This window comes from Pleurodeles waltl, chromosome 4_2 (assembly GCF_031143425.1).
Source record: "Pleurodeles waltl isolate 20211129_DDA chromosome 4_2, aPleWal1.hap1.20221129, whole genome shotgun sequence".
Taxonomy (NCBI): Eukaryota; Metazoa; Chordata; class Amphibia; order Caudata; family Salamandridae; genus Pleurodeles; species Pleurodeles waltl.
Window position 1 is genome coordinate 430,428,290 of NC_090443.1, and position 15,768 is coordinate 430,444,057.

At 43.0% G+C, this 15,768-nt stretch overlaps 1 protein-coding gene across 2 annotated transcripts in view; it reads left to right on the forward strand.

The window, feature by feature from the left end:
• Positions 1-8,562, forward strand: part of LOC138292865 (prostaglandin E2 receptor EP1 subtype-like) — a 41,494-nt gene extending 32,932 nt beyond the window's left edge. For both annotated transcript variants that reach the window (XM_069231703.1, XM_069231704.1), the window contains exon 3: positions 7,289-8,562. In XM_069231703.1, coding sequence (XP_069087804.1) covers positions 7,289-7,555 — 267 coding nt within the window. In that variant the 3' untranslated portion in view covers positions 7,556-8,562. The remainder of the gene's footprint in view (positions 1-7,288) is intronic.
• The last annotated feature ends 7,206 nt before the right edge of the window (positions 8,563-15,768 follow it).

Consider the following 15,768-nt stretch of genomic DNA (forward strand, 5'->3'; position numbering starts at 1 on the left):
TAAATAGGGCTCTTAGACTTTTTCCTTGCGGCAAAATTTAAATTAAATGTAATCATGGCTTCTTTAACGTAATCAACTTAATGTTTGAAGAGGATGATCTTCGTATTCATACCTGCCACCAATGCTTGGCCCAGTAGCTGAGAAAGCAAGCGATGGACCTGTGTGTAAGGCAGGAAAAATGTCCCCTTTGGCTGCTGACAGGGCAGTAAAATACAGGAATTATCAGGATTCGATGAGCCCCTCAGGGTTCGGGCCGGGTGCACTGCACTTGCTGCACCAACAGTAGCTACACTCCTGGTCTATACGTTGCTATTTGGGCGTTTCAGTGTCCAATCACTTTTGGTAGCTCCTAGCCTGATACATTCTGAAGCTGTTTTAGACATTACAATGTAAGTCTTCATTATCAGCAGGGTTGTTCTTTTTGACCTACTGGCTTTGCCAGTGGTTTTTGTTGATATTGTACAGCATTGGCAATAAGAATTTTTTTTCCTGATACTGTGCAGTACTTCTCTGAAAGTGAGCAGTGGAAGGATAAAAGTCATCCAATCCTAAGAATTGTGAAGAGGCAATGCCCCAGGGGAGGGACAAACACTAGAAGAGGAAGGAGAGCCATCCTATAAGAATGCAGCACAGATTCATAGGGGAGGTAACAAGGAACAACAGAGCTATGTATCCTCATTACACCGGCCTTGTGTAGGCGCGCCATATATTGGTGCAAATTCATGTTTAATGACTTTACTAAATATGGGTTTGCATCAAAAAACATTGTTGGATGTATGAGAACGCCCATACCGCATCCATGTAAGGCCTCTCCGACGCAAAATAACACAAGGCAGAGTTATGCTCTGCTTGGGTTACTTTTGGGGTCAAATCCCACGCAAAGCCACTCAAATCTCGATTTGTGCGTCTTGGTAAATCCCAACATGGAATTTTGCATTGGGGGTGCGCTACGAAAGTGGTGCAACCCCAATGCAAACTCTTAGTAAATGTTGGCCCTTCTTTGTAGGTGTTTGGTAAGGTATGGGAAGCTGCATGTACTTATGCGTGCTGCAGGCAGTGTTTGTGGTAATAGAGAAATCAACTGTAAAACCGGTGCCCCAGACCATAAACAGGCCCAAAACCAGGAAACAAATAGCCCATACACTGACCTCTCAGACCAGCCCTTCAGCCACGGCAGATCCCTTGAAACCTATCTAACTACCCCATACCCTCGAACACCATCTTACAAACCACGCAGTCTCTATATAGCCAACCCCACCTTCTTGAAGCCCACCACATCGTCTTTTGACAAGCGCTCTGAAACTTGTGGTAGCACCACAATCCCCTGTAGCCGCTTCCACCCACCATGGTCTCTGAGAAAGGCGGCAACTCTGCTTCCTGGAGCCCTTTTTACTTATCTGTACCCTCCCATCCAGAGGTTTCAATTCCCTCTCTGCTGCCCTATATCTTCATTCGCCAGGCTTTTAAACATCTCACCTCCTACCTTCCTCACACTCTTAGAAGGTACGTTTTATTTACAGACCCCAACCTCAGACAAATCCCAGTTACGAAGACATCCCTAGTTAATGGGGAAGCAGCGGCCTCGTGTGACATTTTTGGGTACTGCTGCTGGGGAACTTCAAGGAGAAGCATACTGTCAGTAACTTCATTCATCCTGACGGTATACATAAACCCGCATCTCACCGAGGTCTGTCTGCAAGCGTCATTCGTCTCCATGAATATACTTCTTAATTTCGAATGACTGATGGACTCTCAAGAAGGGCTATATGTACCCCTCAGTGATAAATGCTAGAGTTATTGTCAAGAACCTGCACAAGATAACACAGAGAACTGAGTCAGAGACATAAAGTCACTGAATATAAAATGCTCATGATCTTCCCAGGACCAGAGAGCAGGAGCCCATCAGAAGAAACCTAGGGCCATATTTATACTTTTTTAGCACCACATTTGCGCCGCTTTTTGATGCAAAAACAGCGCAAATGTACAAAATACAATTGTATTTTACAGGTTTGCGCCGCTTTGATGTCAAAAACTGATGCAAATGCGGCGCTAAAAAGGTATAGATATGGGCCATAGAGGCTACACAGGACTGAGGATTTAGACCCATATTTATACTTTTTAGCGCCACATTTGCACCGCTTTCTGACGCAAAAATGGCACAAACGTACAAAATACAATTGTATTTTGAAAGTTTGCGCCGCTTTTGCGTTAAAAAATGATGCAATTGCGGCACTAAAAAAGTATAAATATGGGCCTTAGAGCGGTGAGAGGTGGAACTACGAGAGCAATGAAAGGCAGTGAGAGACACAGCTGGTTCAGGGTCGTAGGTACATGTTCTCTAGTGTGTGAAATGGACCAGAGACCGATGTGCACAAAGCCGTAAAAGGAAGCAGAGCAAGTTGGACCAACTCAGTTTTGCACCAAAAAGTTTAGCACCGGCTTGCCCCATTTCTGTGCACCAGCCGGCACCATATTTATAGAATGGTGCAAGCCGGTGCAAAGGGTAGGCTAGCAGCAAAAAAAATGACTTTAGTCAGGTGGGGCTGGCTATATGGAAGAAGGGGTTTTTGCACCAAGAAATGACGTTAAGCAGGTTAAAGTAAAAAAAAATGACTCTAACCTGCCTAGAGTCATTTTCTGACGCAAAACCATCCATACCACATGACTCCTGTCTTAGAAAAGACAGGAGTCATGCTCACCACCCCAATAGCCAGCACAAGGGACCAGCGTCCCCTGAGCATGGCTATTGTACCAAGTGCCATGTAGGGGACCCATTTCAGGGCCCCCAAATGCACTTCAAAAAATAAAATAAAATACTTACCTGGGATGGGGTCCCCCATCCTCCTCTGTCCCTCTGGTGTGGGTGGGAGTGTCCCTGGGGCCTGGGGAGGCCACCTGTGGGCTTATTCCATGGTTTTCCACCATGGAAATAGGCCCACAGGTACCCTAACGCCTGCTCTGACCCAGGCGTTAAATAATAGTGCAAAGCAAGCTTTGCACTATTAATTGACCCCTCCTCCCACCCGTGTGTGATTTTAGCACGGGGGATAAATATGGCGCTAAGGCCATAGAGTCATTTTTTGCACGGAAACACCTACTTTGCATCTCATTGACGCAAAGTAGGTTTCCACGTCCAAAAAATGACTTTACCTCCATAAATTTGGTGCTAGATGGGTCTAGCACCAAAGTATAAATATGGAGTTAGTTTTGCACCGAATTAGAGTAAAAAAAATGACACTAATTTGGTGCAAACAGAGTATGAATATGCCCCTTAATTCATTCAGTTCATGGACAAGAAGGAATTTTTGAGCTTGTTCTATTTTTTGTAGCCAGGGCCACTGAAATTATGCAGCTCTGTACTGTGGGGTTTTCCGCACAATTGTGAATTTGCCACATTTGCAACTTAACCTATCATCTGCTGCATAATTTGAAGATTAAAAAAAAAAGTTTTTATAGCTGAATTGAACCAATAGTTACTAAAAATGAAGCCACATGTTGCCGCACAGTAGAAGGTGCTTCACAAAGGTTTAGTGGTCACCTTTCAGTTGCTTTTTGCTGTATTTGGGTGTACTAGTACTAGTGATGTGCCCAATCACTGTTACCACGTGCAGCAATGTCACGATAATGAAGTAATGCCATACAAAATGTGTCATATTATGCCGCACAATTTGTATTTTCATTCTGCATAATTAGACAGTCTTGCTGCATAATCTCTTCCTCCCCTGCCCTAGCTACAGCTCAATGACATTTTGGCATGAAAATTCCATATTTACTGATGGGAATCAAACATAGTTTAATATGTGTAGATATTTGGACGTGTTTGGAACTGCCATTTATTGGGGACCGTGGTACAGTGTTCATTCTCAGAGTTTGAAGCATAATAAGAGAGAGAAAGGGAGAATAAGGAGGAAAAATAGGAAAATGTTGTACGGGAGAAACCACGGATAAAAAAGAAATTGAAAAAGTGAGAAAAAGAAATAGGAAATGCACGGTGGCGGAAGAAAGCGGCATGAGATGGAAGCAAAACCAGGCAGCCTTAGTACTCAGCGACCCTGGTGTTCGGTTACCCTGGCAGCAGGCTCTTAAGAAAAACTTCGGGGATCTGGACTTGCATTTTTTTTTTTTACGAATTAAGGAGTGACAACGAAGGTGTTACTTTTTAATCCCAGGACCAGAAGGAACTGTTGGTAGGAAAGCTGCCGAGGCACACTGGGAATTATAACAGGTCAAACACGACATTGCAAGAAACAAGAAAGAAGACATTAGAGAAAAAATGATCAGACACATTATTAATAGTAACAATAAACATTTCACAGGGAGACACAGAATTGAAAGCAGCTGAGCGAGCGCTGTTATCAGGTCTGGCAGATTAAAGAACAAAAACAGTATAAAGGATTGGAAAGAGAAAATCCCTGCTGTGTGCAGCATGACAAAATATGAGGACAAGTAGAAACATACAGAAGCAGTTACTGCTCTGCTCAGTTTGCTGGCACGGAATGACTGGTGCCATAAACTTATTAAAACGCCCATGTGGGTAAACATATGTTGGCCAGACTATAAAACAAGACTAGAGAAACATATATCAGATCTTAGAAACAAGGATATCAAACCAACTGTGGAGAAACTCTCTGCCGAAATGAAGCATGATGTCAGCCAAATTAAATTTAAAGTATGTAAAGTGATCAGCAAGTCAAGAAGAGGACACAATTCACAAAAACTGTTACAACAAGAGCTATAGTGTATTGAATTTCTGGAATCATATGTTGCAAAGGGTTACATGAATTGATTTCTTGTAGTTGCTTCCAGAATATTAACAATGAACTATGAGGTTGAATACATCTCTTGGCTTGGAAAAGGAGGAATCGAAACAAAATTTCAAGTATTTCCAAAATGCAGTGGCAATGAAAGAAAGACTAAACTAGTAAAATTGGGTGAATTGGGTTAGTGTGTAAATATGGTGGACTAGGACTGAATACATAATCTCTAGATGCCATTGGTACAGACAGATTGGTGAAAGATCTAAGAATCAAATGAACGTCACACACTCAATATTATCAGGATGCCAAATGGACACAATGCACCTCAGAGTTAAGGACATGTTTATAAAGAAGGTGGGGAAGTTGAGGTTGCTAAGCGTAGGACTGCCACATGAAATGCTAGGTAGAAAGTAGGAGGAGATCCCATGGGCGATTATTACGTGATATCTTTGTTGTTTTTTGATTTTTTTGATTTTAGCGACTGGATTAAAACACTCCTCCCTTGGAGATGGGACAAATGCCCGAAATGCAAAGGGATATATGAGAAAGACATTGTTATGAACATATAAAAGTATGAGAATCAGAACTGAAAAACTCAATGACAGGATGTAGTTTTTGTTGATGAAAATGGTTAGAAGGATTCAAATATTAATAAATACTCATACAAAAGAAATCATTATGATGGTTTGTGCCCTTGGATTTTGGTAGAATGTCTGTCTAAATGTGATAAAGTTAGATTTTTCGAGACTGATTCAAAGATCCCAGGGAGCACTGATAATCTTTATACACTTCAGGTAATCTATTGGAAAAGTCCTGTGAACTATAGCACTAGATGGCACCAGATGGTTCTTGCTTTTTCTCTATTTCCATAGAAGACATGTTTGTGTTTTTAGATCTGGTGTTATTCCTCCTTTTGATTTTACTAAACGTATACCTATTGGGGCATATTTATCACGTTTTTGCATCTCCTTGGTGCCACATGATGGGTCGCAAGGGCGACACAATATTTAAGTGAGATTTCTCAAGCCACACAAAGCCACCTTGCGTGGCCCTGCAAGGCTTGATAAATCTAGATTAACGCAAGGCTGCTCAAATCACGCCTTGCATTACTGTCCAGCAGGGAGGCATCCCCTGGGCGGAACGTGGGTGTTCACCTGCATCCACCTATGGCTTTTGGCACATTCCCGGATTTAACATCAGTGGTAGACATGAGAGTGCGTAAAAATGCTACGCTTTCCCAGTTGAGGCGTAACAAGGAGAAATATCTTTATTTCTCATTGTTTTTTGTTCTTTCAATGTGTGCCACATTCTGCAGCACACATAGAAAGAGGAAAATGCTTCCCCTAGTTGTTTTGTGTAGGAAGGTATACCTTCCTGCATGAAAACTGTCCTGCCTCCAACGTAGGCACCTTTGGAACATGACACAAGGGTGCCTGCGTTGTCGCTAGGCTGCAAAAAGGGTGTCAGCACTAGGAAAGGACAAAAATATTCTGTATAATGTTAAATGCGGTGCATTCCTGCCTTTTCACGCAGCACAGAAAACTGGCTGCATGAAAGGTTGATAAAAATGCCCCATAATATGCTTACTTAGAAGGCCTTTTAGGCAGCCTTGGTCAACCATTAGTTTGTGTTACGCCACTCAGATTATTTTTTTAACACTACGGCCTACAGAATGAGGCAAAGGGTCATCCCACATCAAACATTGGCTAACTTCACTGTGAGTGATGGCATTCTTCTTACACAAAGAGCGCATTCAAACATAAAGAAGTTTCTTTCAGGGTTATTGTATAATTTTGCAATGTGTGCATTTGGATACCCAAAAAATGTTTTTACTTTTAGCTAATGACCATTTTTTTGTAATGGCGAGATCCCCCAACAACAAAGGTTTTAGAAAACAAGCAAAAAAAAACAAAAAACTAAACATTGACAAATCCAAAACGACGGCAGCCAGTGCCATCCCCATTAGCTTTGATAATGCCTGTTTTACATTATGTTTTCAAACAACTTTAGTATTCTGCTGTAATAAAAAGGCACATATATTTCTTCTACTTTTACTTCAATTTCTAATTTCTAATTTTGTTGTTTCATAAGTTTTAATTCACCTGAAAATGAAAGTGCATTATGAGATTCATTAAGCATGTTTTATACTAAGATTCAGGTGCTCACGTCACCTGACAATAACTAGTAGAGTGCCTCATTAGTTTTTTTACAAAGACCGCTAAAAACTTCAGGTTTGTATTTCATGCCCCAGGCCTGGGTTCTCCTTTGGACCTTTCAGATTTTATTTTAGGGGCACTAGCGGCCATACATCCAAAATGTGGTTCCAGTGCAACTGTTACAGTTTAAGCACTGCCTGTTCACGATTGAGAGCAGGAGCCCTATCTGTATTTAAGGCAATCTGGGAGGATTGTGTGGGTGAGGTACCAGAGGGGAGTGATAACAAGGGGGAAATATTTCTCTGCATGCAGCAAATTATAGATCTGCTAGTCTGTCGTTCTCAAACTTCTCGCTTTTCCTTCTACTCTCTCCAGATTTTTCTCATGATGTCTGTGAATGATGTCCACAGCGGGCAAATGGACAACATGGGGCGCGACCAGTGGCTGATGTTCTTGGGAGTGCGCCTGGCATCGTGGAACCAGATCCTGGATCCCTGGGTGTACATCCTCCTTCGGCGGGCCGTGTTGAGGAAGGTCTACAAGATAGTGATGCGACGGCCGGACTTGAAATTAAGCAAGATGGAGCGCTGGGAACTCAGCTCTTTCCAGAGTTCAGACCGCAGCGGAATCAGCCGCCTCTAGCACTAAGGCGGAACCATGTCACTGCCACAGTGTATGAATCTCTGCCACCAGTCCAGGAAGGGTTCAGGCTGAGCCTGGTCTACAAACCTCCAGCCATGATGCAAGAGGTCTCAAAAGCACACAGTGTGTGATCAAATGCTGTCTTTACCAGCGTGTGCAAAGAGAAGAAAGCATCTCGTGCAGTGTTTATCAGAAGGTGAAAGGACTATGGAATGTGTCACGCGATGCAAGGTTTACAGAGGGCAGGAGATGTTCCCTGTCATGTTCAGCAGCTTGTGCAAAAGCCATATTGCCTTTAAAAATCGTGTTCGCTGCTAGGAGTTCTGATGCCGCCTAAGGTTTCTATATCTCTTGTGCAGAATAGTGACATTTACCAGACTCTACTCACCAAGCTTCTCACCCACCAGTGCAGGCAAGTGGAACCACCAAAGCAAGAGTCATGATGTCTTTCCAAGCTGTGTCTTCAGGCTTGTCCTCCAAAATCTGGATCTCTAAGAGCTGGGGAAGAAGAAGAAATGACTCAACTGCCCGTCACTTGCATGTGCAAAGGGTCTGGTTTGGCAATTATTTTTCTGAGTTTGTACCCAACTGTTTCTGATCCCTGTGGTTCCTACCTTGGCTGGGAGAGAGGTGGTCGAACCTCTGATGTTCCCATCCTGTCACTAACAAAGAGGGGATGGTTAGCTGCGCAATGTCGACACCGCCAATCACATTTCACTTTGTTTACATCACGGTCGGACAATGTCTGTCTTGTAAAAGTTTTTGGTCTTCTAAAGTACATTGCCGCTGGCTGCACTCAGGCCAGGGCCTCGCTTCGCTTAGTGGGGATCATAAGTCAAGTCTGGTCCACTCTGGACTTCCCAGTACTTCCCAATTATTATGGGAATGGTCCTGGAACCCTAAGAGTCAGTGAGCGCTTCCTTTTGATGTATGTCCTAATCCTGTGCCTGTTGAACAGCGCCAGAGCGGGTGCACAAAAGAGGCATTAATAAAAAGCTTACAAAAGATGTGCTGTTGCCTTCCTTCTGTGCCTGCCATAGTGTTTGTGTTAGCAACAAAGAATGAGAGAAGCCACCGGAAATGATGAGGGATTTGGACAGAGTGAAGGAAAAGTGAAGAGCCCTGGCAGGGTGTGGGTTCTCCCAAGGGTACAGATCAATGAAAATGTGTGGTGAACGGACATTTGCTGCAAAACACTAGGGGCCAGATTTATACTTTTTTGGTGCCGCATTTGCGTCATTTTCTTGACGCAAATGCGGCGCAAACTTACAAAATTCAATTATATTTCGTAAGCTTGCGCCAAATAATGACGCAAATGTGGCACCAAAAAAGTATACATCAGGCCCTAGGAACGGACTCGCCACCAGGTTCTCCTGCAGTGGGTTGAAGCCGAGGGTGCCTCAGAGCAGCTGGATTTTCAGTGCCTTTTCTGAACATTCATTGGATGTGTTGTGAGCATATTTTGGCAAAAACAGCACTTACGCTCCCCCCTCCTGCCAGTCATCACAGTTGAGCAGCCACCCACAACACCAGTACAGTTCACTCACAACCTCAGTTCGTGTCAGTAAGAAGGTGGCACCCTCTCCCCACAGACAAGCCTCAGAACCGAAAACAAGCACTGGATATGCCAATAGGGCTGAAAGTTACTGATGGTCTGAAGCACTCAGTAAGTCCTCACACATGCAGCCTGGCACCTACCCTAGCACTTATGCATCTAATAATCCACCCGCTGACTCAGTCTCACATTCATCCACTTACACAACCACAATAAAACACACAAACACAACATATGCAAGATAAATTAGAAGGGTGAAAGTAGAAAAAAAGAAATCATGCTGCTGCCTACACATGCTGGGCTTTTGCTTGCAGTAACATAAAAAATGAAACATAGCCACAGGTGGCTGTCCTACAGTGGTGTTGTATATAGTGTATCATTATTTTCCAGCATGTCTGCCACGTTTAGAACCCAATGTGGTTGTGCTAGTTTGCAATAACAATGATATGCAATGAATAATGTCATTCCATGATGTTTCCTAATTTAGAGGCAGTGGCATCCTGGAATGTGCCTCACTGTAGATGAAATGCTCAGTGGCCTATTAGCGCTGTCTGTAGAGCTTTAGCTTCCTCTAAAAATGAAAATAAAGCAAGCATTGGCAATGCTAATAGGTCAGCTGTAGGAATGTTGTATGGTACTGTGAAGCATTAGAAGCAGATAGGTAGCATGGGAATGGATATGTATTTCTGTGGAAGCAAAGAATGGCAGAATAATATTGGACTATATTAAGTTAGGAGGCAGTTGTACTGTCAAGCCAGATGTGAACATTCAAGTAAGTTAATGACTGCCTTCCTTCCATTTGTGCTTCTGCCAGAAAACAAAATACATCATATATGATCTAGGTATCTAAGACACCTTAATACCATTCCAGTGTCATGTGTGTGCCCCTGAAAGTTGAAGTTCAGGCAGATGGATAAATAAACAAAATGATCACAGCATTGATTAATCTAGAGATTCATAATTAAATGATTGACAGATATTGAGTCCAACCTGGAAAACGAAGAATATCATACCACCTTGCCTGTGTGCCTCTCTCCCGGGCACCTAATTTACGAGAACTGAGGAGCACACTAGAAGCCTTTCTGTTCAGGGTTCCCTGGCCACCCTCGATCGACTAAAACCCATAAAGCATTAACCTTAAACTTTGATCCTAGAGCCACTTCTAGGATTATTGGACTGACAAATGGAAAACAATTTACAAACCACAAATCATGTTTTTGCACATCCCACAGAATACAGTTTATATTAGATATACCCAGTGCTTTATTTGTAAAATTGTAAGTGCCGGTGCTCAAAGCGCTGCTTAGACACCCTTGGCTGGAGCTATAAAATGTCAGAGTGCAGATAGCAAGGGTGCGAGTCCCGAATTCACTTCAGGTCTCTTCAATTCACTGCAGGCACTCCCTGCTCGTTATCTCACTATTTCAGGTGTCTGCTTTCTCCCTTGGCGATGCATTTTCTGTATTTTTCTTCCTCTGTCTTTTTTTTTTTGTTTTATCCTACATTGGTCTCGGGAAGTGAATCCCAAAAATAAGTGCTGGTGTCCCCCACTGGCAACCTCCGGCTCAAATTTAGCACTGGATATACCAAGATAAATAAGATTTTTAGCTGATATGATGGTTAGGGAAATAAGTTCGCTCTAAATCCACAAATCTCAGGTCCACATCCAAGATATTCCACAAACTGTACGGTTGATGCCAACTACATGAAGCAGAAAACCATATTTAGGCCAAGATTCCTTTCGAAGTCAGTAGATATAGCTGACTACAGACAGAAATCTATTGTACTGACTAATTTAGCATCTTATGGAAAATAATAATCTATACTGGTTTTGTGTTTGTTTGTCAGGCTGCTGGAATGAAACACCTGTTAGCAAGCAGTTTTTACTTTGGCATGGGCAAGTGCAATAAATACATAGAAGACTTCAAGGTTGAGGATGATCAGTCCTATTTCGAGAGTGGAATGAAACTAATGAATTCTGGATAATGTTAGTAGTGTGCTGATGGACAGTATGACTTTCGGATTAAGTAATGCCATTCTCTCTGTAGGAGAAATGCCATACAGCCTACACAAGACTCTTGTGATGCCCTCATTTAAAAGCACCAACGAGTCTTGACACTACTGCCAGTCAACAATCATCCTTGCGTAGCTTAGTTGCTTGAGAGCGCAGAAGTCAACTTCATCAAATTGATAAAACGTACATTCATCTTTACAGTTTCCAAGACACTGCATTTGTCAGCGGCCAGAATTCAGCTCACTGAGCCATCCTGTGGGCAATTTAAAATAATTGATTAATATTTACAATTAGGGCTACTATGGAAATAATTGACTACAATTGAGCTGAAAGGAAATGTATTTAAGAAAATATAAGGTTAGCATTTGCATTAGAAAAAGGTGTGTAATGACTTTATTTTAAATTAAATTAGGGCTATGGGAAGAATTACTTTAAAACAATATCTAATATTTATTTAATTTAACTTAAGTTTATTAAATTAACATAAATAATAATAACTTTATTCGGTATGAAAAAAATTCATCCATTACAATAAATAATCTCCAATACATTTGTTAAAAATAGCAATAAAACCATAAATAATACGAGCACCCATCAGGAATTAAAACATATATAACCACATGTATAGAAACAATAAAATAGAAAGATTCATTCTAAAAACTCTACATTGTTACGCCAAGTAATAGCTCCCTTCAGGAATGATCCCAGCCCCTTCCACACCAATACATCTGAGGCCATCTGCAGCCACATAAAAGCAGGAGGGTATTGCACAAAACCCTTGTGCCTTAGAAGAGGTAATAAAAAACGAGTTCTGAATGGTGCATAAAAAACACAAAACAAAGTAAAATGGGGCAAGGTCTGTTGGGACACCCCATCACAGGGGCAAGGTCTAATACATTTGTCCCCATACTGACCTAACGGGAAACACAGATTACTTCTGATGATCCCCAAACGGAAACGGGTTATAAGAGACCTTTCCCTCACATCCTTTATCTCTAAGAGATAACACTACGGACCTACCCACATCTTTAACATGATGAAATCGCTGATCGATTTTTTCCCTAAGGTCTCCCCCTCCCTCTTGTTCTTCTGGATTCTTAAAAAATTCTCCTTAACCCATTTCTTATCACAACTGGTCAGGCCTTCAGGATAATCGACCAATTCAGGCCGCCCCAAATCACGAGCCATCCTCCTTATGTGCATCAACCAGGGAATATTCTTTGCATTGTCACAAGCCAGACAATCCTTTAACCCCTTCGCTGCCAGGCCTTATCCCCCTCCTGTGCCAGGCCTTTTTTTGCCTATTTGGGGCAGTTCGCGCTTAGGCCCTCATAACTTTTTGTCCACATAAGCTAACCAAGCCAAATTTGCGTCCTTTTTTTCCAACATCCTAGGGATTCTAGAGGTACCCAGACTTTGTGGGTTCCCCTGAAGGAGGCCAAGAAATTGGCCAAAATACAGGGGAAATTTCGTTTTTTTCAGAAAAATTGGAAAAAGTGGCTGCAGAAGAAGGCTTGTGGTTTTTCCCCTGAAAATGGCATCAACAAAGGGTTTGTGGTGCTAAACTCAGCAGCTTCCCAGCTTTCAGGAACAGGCAGACTTGAATCAGAAAACCCAATTTTTTAACACAATTTTGGCATTTTACTGGGACATACCCCATTTTTGCAATTTATTTTGCTTTCAGCCTCCTTCCAGTCAGTGACAGAAATGGGCATGAAACCAATGCTGGATCCCAGAAACCTAAACATTTATGAAAAGTAGACAACATTCTGAATTCAGCAAGGGGTCATTTGTGTAGATCCTACAAGGGTTTCCTACAGAAAATAACAACTGAAAAAGAAATATATTGAAATTGAGGTGAAAAGAACATAAATGTTTCTCTACGTTTTACTCTGTAACCTTTCCCTGCAATGTCAGATTATCGAAAACAATATACCGTTACGTCTGCTGGACTCCTCTGGTTGCGGGGATATATAGGGCTTGTAGGTTCATCAAGAACCCAAGAAACCCAGAGCCAATAAATGAGCTGCACCCTGCAGTGCGTTTTCATTCTATACCGGGTATACAGCAATTCATTTGCTGAAATATAAAGAGTAAAACATTGCTATCAAGAAAACCTTTGTATTTCCAAAAAGGGCACAAGATAAGGTGTTGAGGAGCAGTGGTTATTTGCACATCTCTGAATTCCGGGGTGACCATACTAGCATGTGAATTACAGTGCATTTCTCAAATAGATGTCTTTTTTACACACTCTCCTATATTTGGAAGGACAAAATGTAGAGAAAGACAAGGGGCAATAACACTTGTTTTGCTAATCTATGTTCCCCCAAGTCTCCCGATAAAAATGATACCTCACTTGTGTGGGTAGGCCTAGCGCCCGCGACAGGAAACGCCCCAAAGCGCAACGTGGACACATCCACATTTTTTAAAGAAAACAGAGGTGTTTTTGGCGAAGTGCCTACCTGTAGATTTTGGCCTCTAGCTCAGCCGGCACCTAGGGAAACCTACCAAACCTGTGCATTTCTGAAAACTAGAGACCTAGGGGAATCCAAGGAGGGGTGACTTGCGGGGCTCGGGCCAGGTTCTGTTACCCAGAATCCTTTGCAAACCTCAAAATTTGGCTAAAAAAACACATGTTCCTCACATTTCTGTGGCAGAAAGTTCTGGAATCTGAGAGGAGCCACAAATTTCTTTCCACCCAGCGTTCCCCCAGTCTCCGGATAAAAATAATACCTCACTTGTGTGGGTAGGCCTAGCGCCCGCGACAGGAAACGCCCCAAAGCGCAACGTGGACACATCCAAATTTTTAAAGAAAACAGAGGTGTTTTTTGCAAAGTGCCTACCTGTAGATTTTGGCCTCTAGCTCAGCCGGCACCTAGGGAAACCTACCAAACCTGTGCATTTCTGAAAACTAGAGACCTAGGGGAATCCAAGATGGGGTGACTTGTGGGGCTCGGACCAGGTTCTGTTACCCAGAATCCTTTGCAAACCTCAAAATTTGGCTAAAAAAACACATGTTCCTCACATTTCTGTGGCAGAAAGTTCTGGAATCTGAGAGGAGCCACAAATTTCCTTCCACCCAGCGTTCCCCCAAGTCTCCCGATAAAAATGATACCTCACTTGTGTGGGTAGGCCTAGCGCCCGCGACAGGAAACGCCCCAAAGCGCAACGTGGAAACATCCAAATTTATGGAAGAAAACAGAGGTGTTTTTTGCGAAGTGCCTACTTTTAGATTTTGGCCTCTAGCTCAGCCAGCACCTAGGGAAACATACCAAACCTGTGCATTTCTGAAAACTAGAGACCTAGGGGAATCCAAGATGGGGTGACTTGCGGGGCTCTGACCAGGTTCTATTACCCAGAATCCTTTGCAAACCTCAAAATTTGGCTAAAAAAACACATGTTCCTCACATTTCTGTGGCAGAAAGTTCTGGAATCTGAGAGGAGCCACAAATTTCCTTCCACCCAGCGTTCCCCCAAGTCTCCCGATAAAAATGATACCTCACTTGTGTGGGTAGGCCTAGCGCCCGCGACAGGAAACGCCCCAAAGCGCAACGTGGACACATCCAAATTTTTGGAAGAAAACAGAGGTGTTTTTTGCGAAGTGCCTACCTGTAGATTTTGGCCTCTAGCTCAGCCGGCACCTAGGGAAACCTACCAAACCTGTGCATTTCTGAAAACTAGAGACCTAGGGGAATCCAAGATGGGGTGACTTGCGGGGCTCGGACCAGGTTCTGTTACCCAGAATCCTTTGCAAACCTCAAAATTTGGCTAAAAAAAAAACATGTTCCTCACATTTCTGTGGCAAAAAAGTTCTGGAATCTGAGAGGAGCCACAAATTTCCTTCCACCCAGCGTTCCCCCAAGTCTCCCGATAAAAATGATACCTCACTTGTGTGGGTAGGCCTAGCGCCCGCGACAGGAAACGCCCCAAAGCGCAACGTGGACACATCCAAATCTTTGGAAGAAAACAGAGGTGTTTTTTGCGAAGTGCCTACCTGTAGATTTTGGCCTCTAGCTCAGCCGGCACCTAGGGAAACCTATCAAACCTGTGCATTTCTGAAAACTAGAGACCTAGGGGAATCCAAGATGGGGTGACTTGTGGGGCTCGGACCAGGTTCTGTTACCCAGAATCCTTTGCAAATCTCAAAATTTGGCTAAAAAAACACATGTTCCTCACATTTCTGTGGCAGGAAGTTCTGGAATCTGAGAGGAGCCACAAATTTCCTTCCACCCAGCGTTCCCCCAAGTCTCCCGATAAAAATGATACCTCACTTGTGTGGGTAGGCCTAGCGCCCGCGACAGGAAAAGCCCCAAAGCGCAACGTGGACACATCCAAATTTTTGGAAGAAAACAGAGGTGTTTTTTGCGAAGTGCCTACCTTTAGATTTTGGCCTCTAGCTCAGCCAGCACCTAGGGAAACCTACCAAACCTGTGCATTTCTGAGAACTAGAGACCTTGGGGAATCCAAGATGGGGTGACTTGCGGGGCTCGGACCAGGTTCTGTTACCCAGAATCCTTTGCAAACCTCAAAATGTGGCTAAAAAAACACATGTTCCTCACATTTCTGTGGCAGAAAGTTCTGGAATCTGAGAGGAGCCACAAATTTCCTTCCACCCAGCGTTCCCCCAAGTCTCCCGATAAAAAT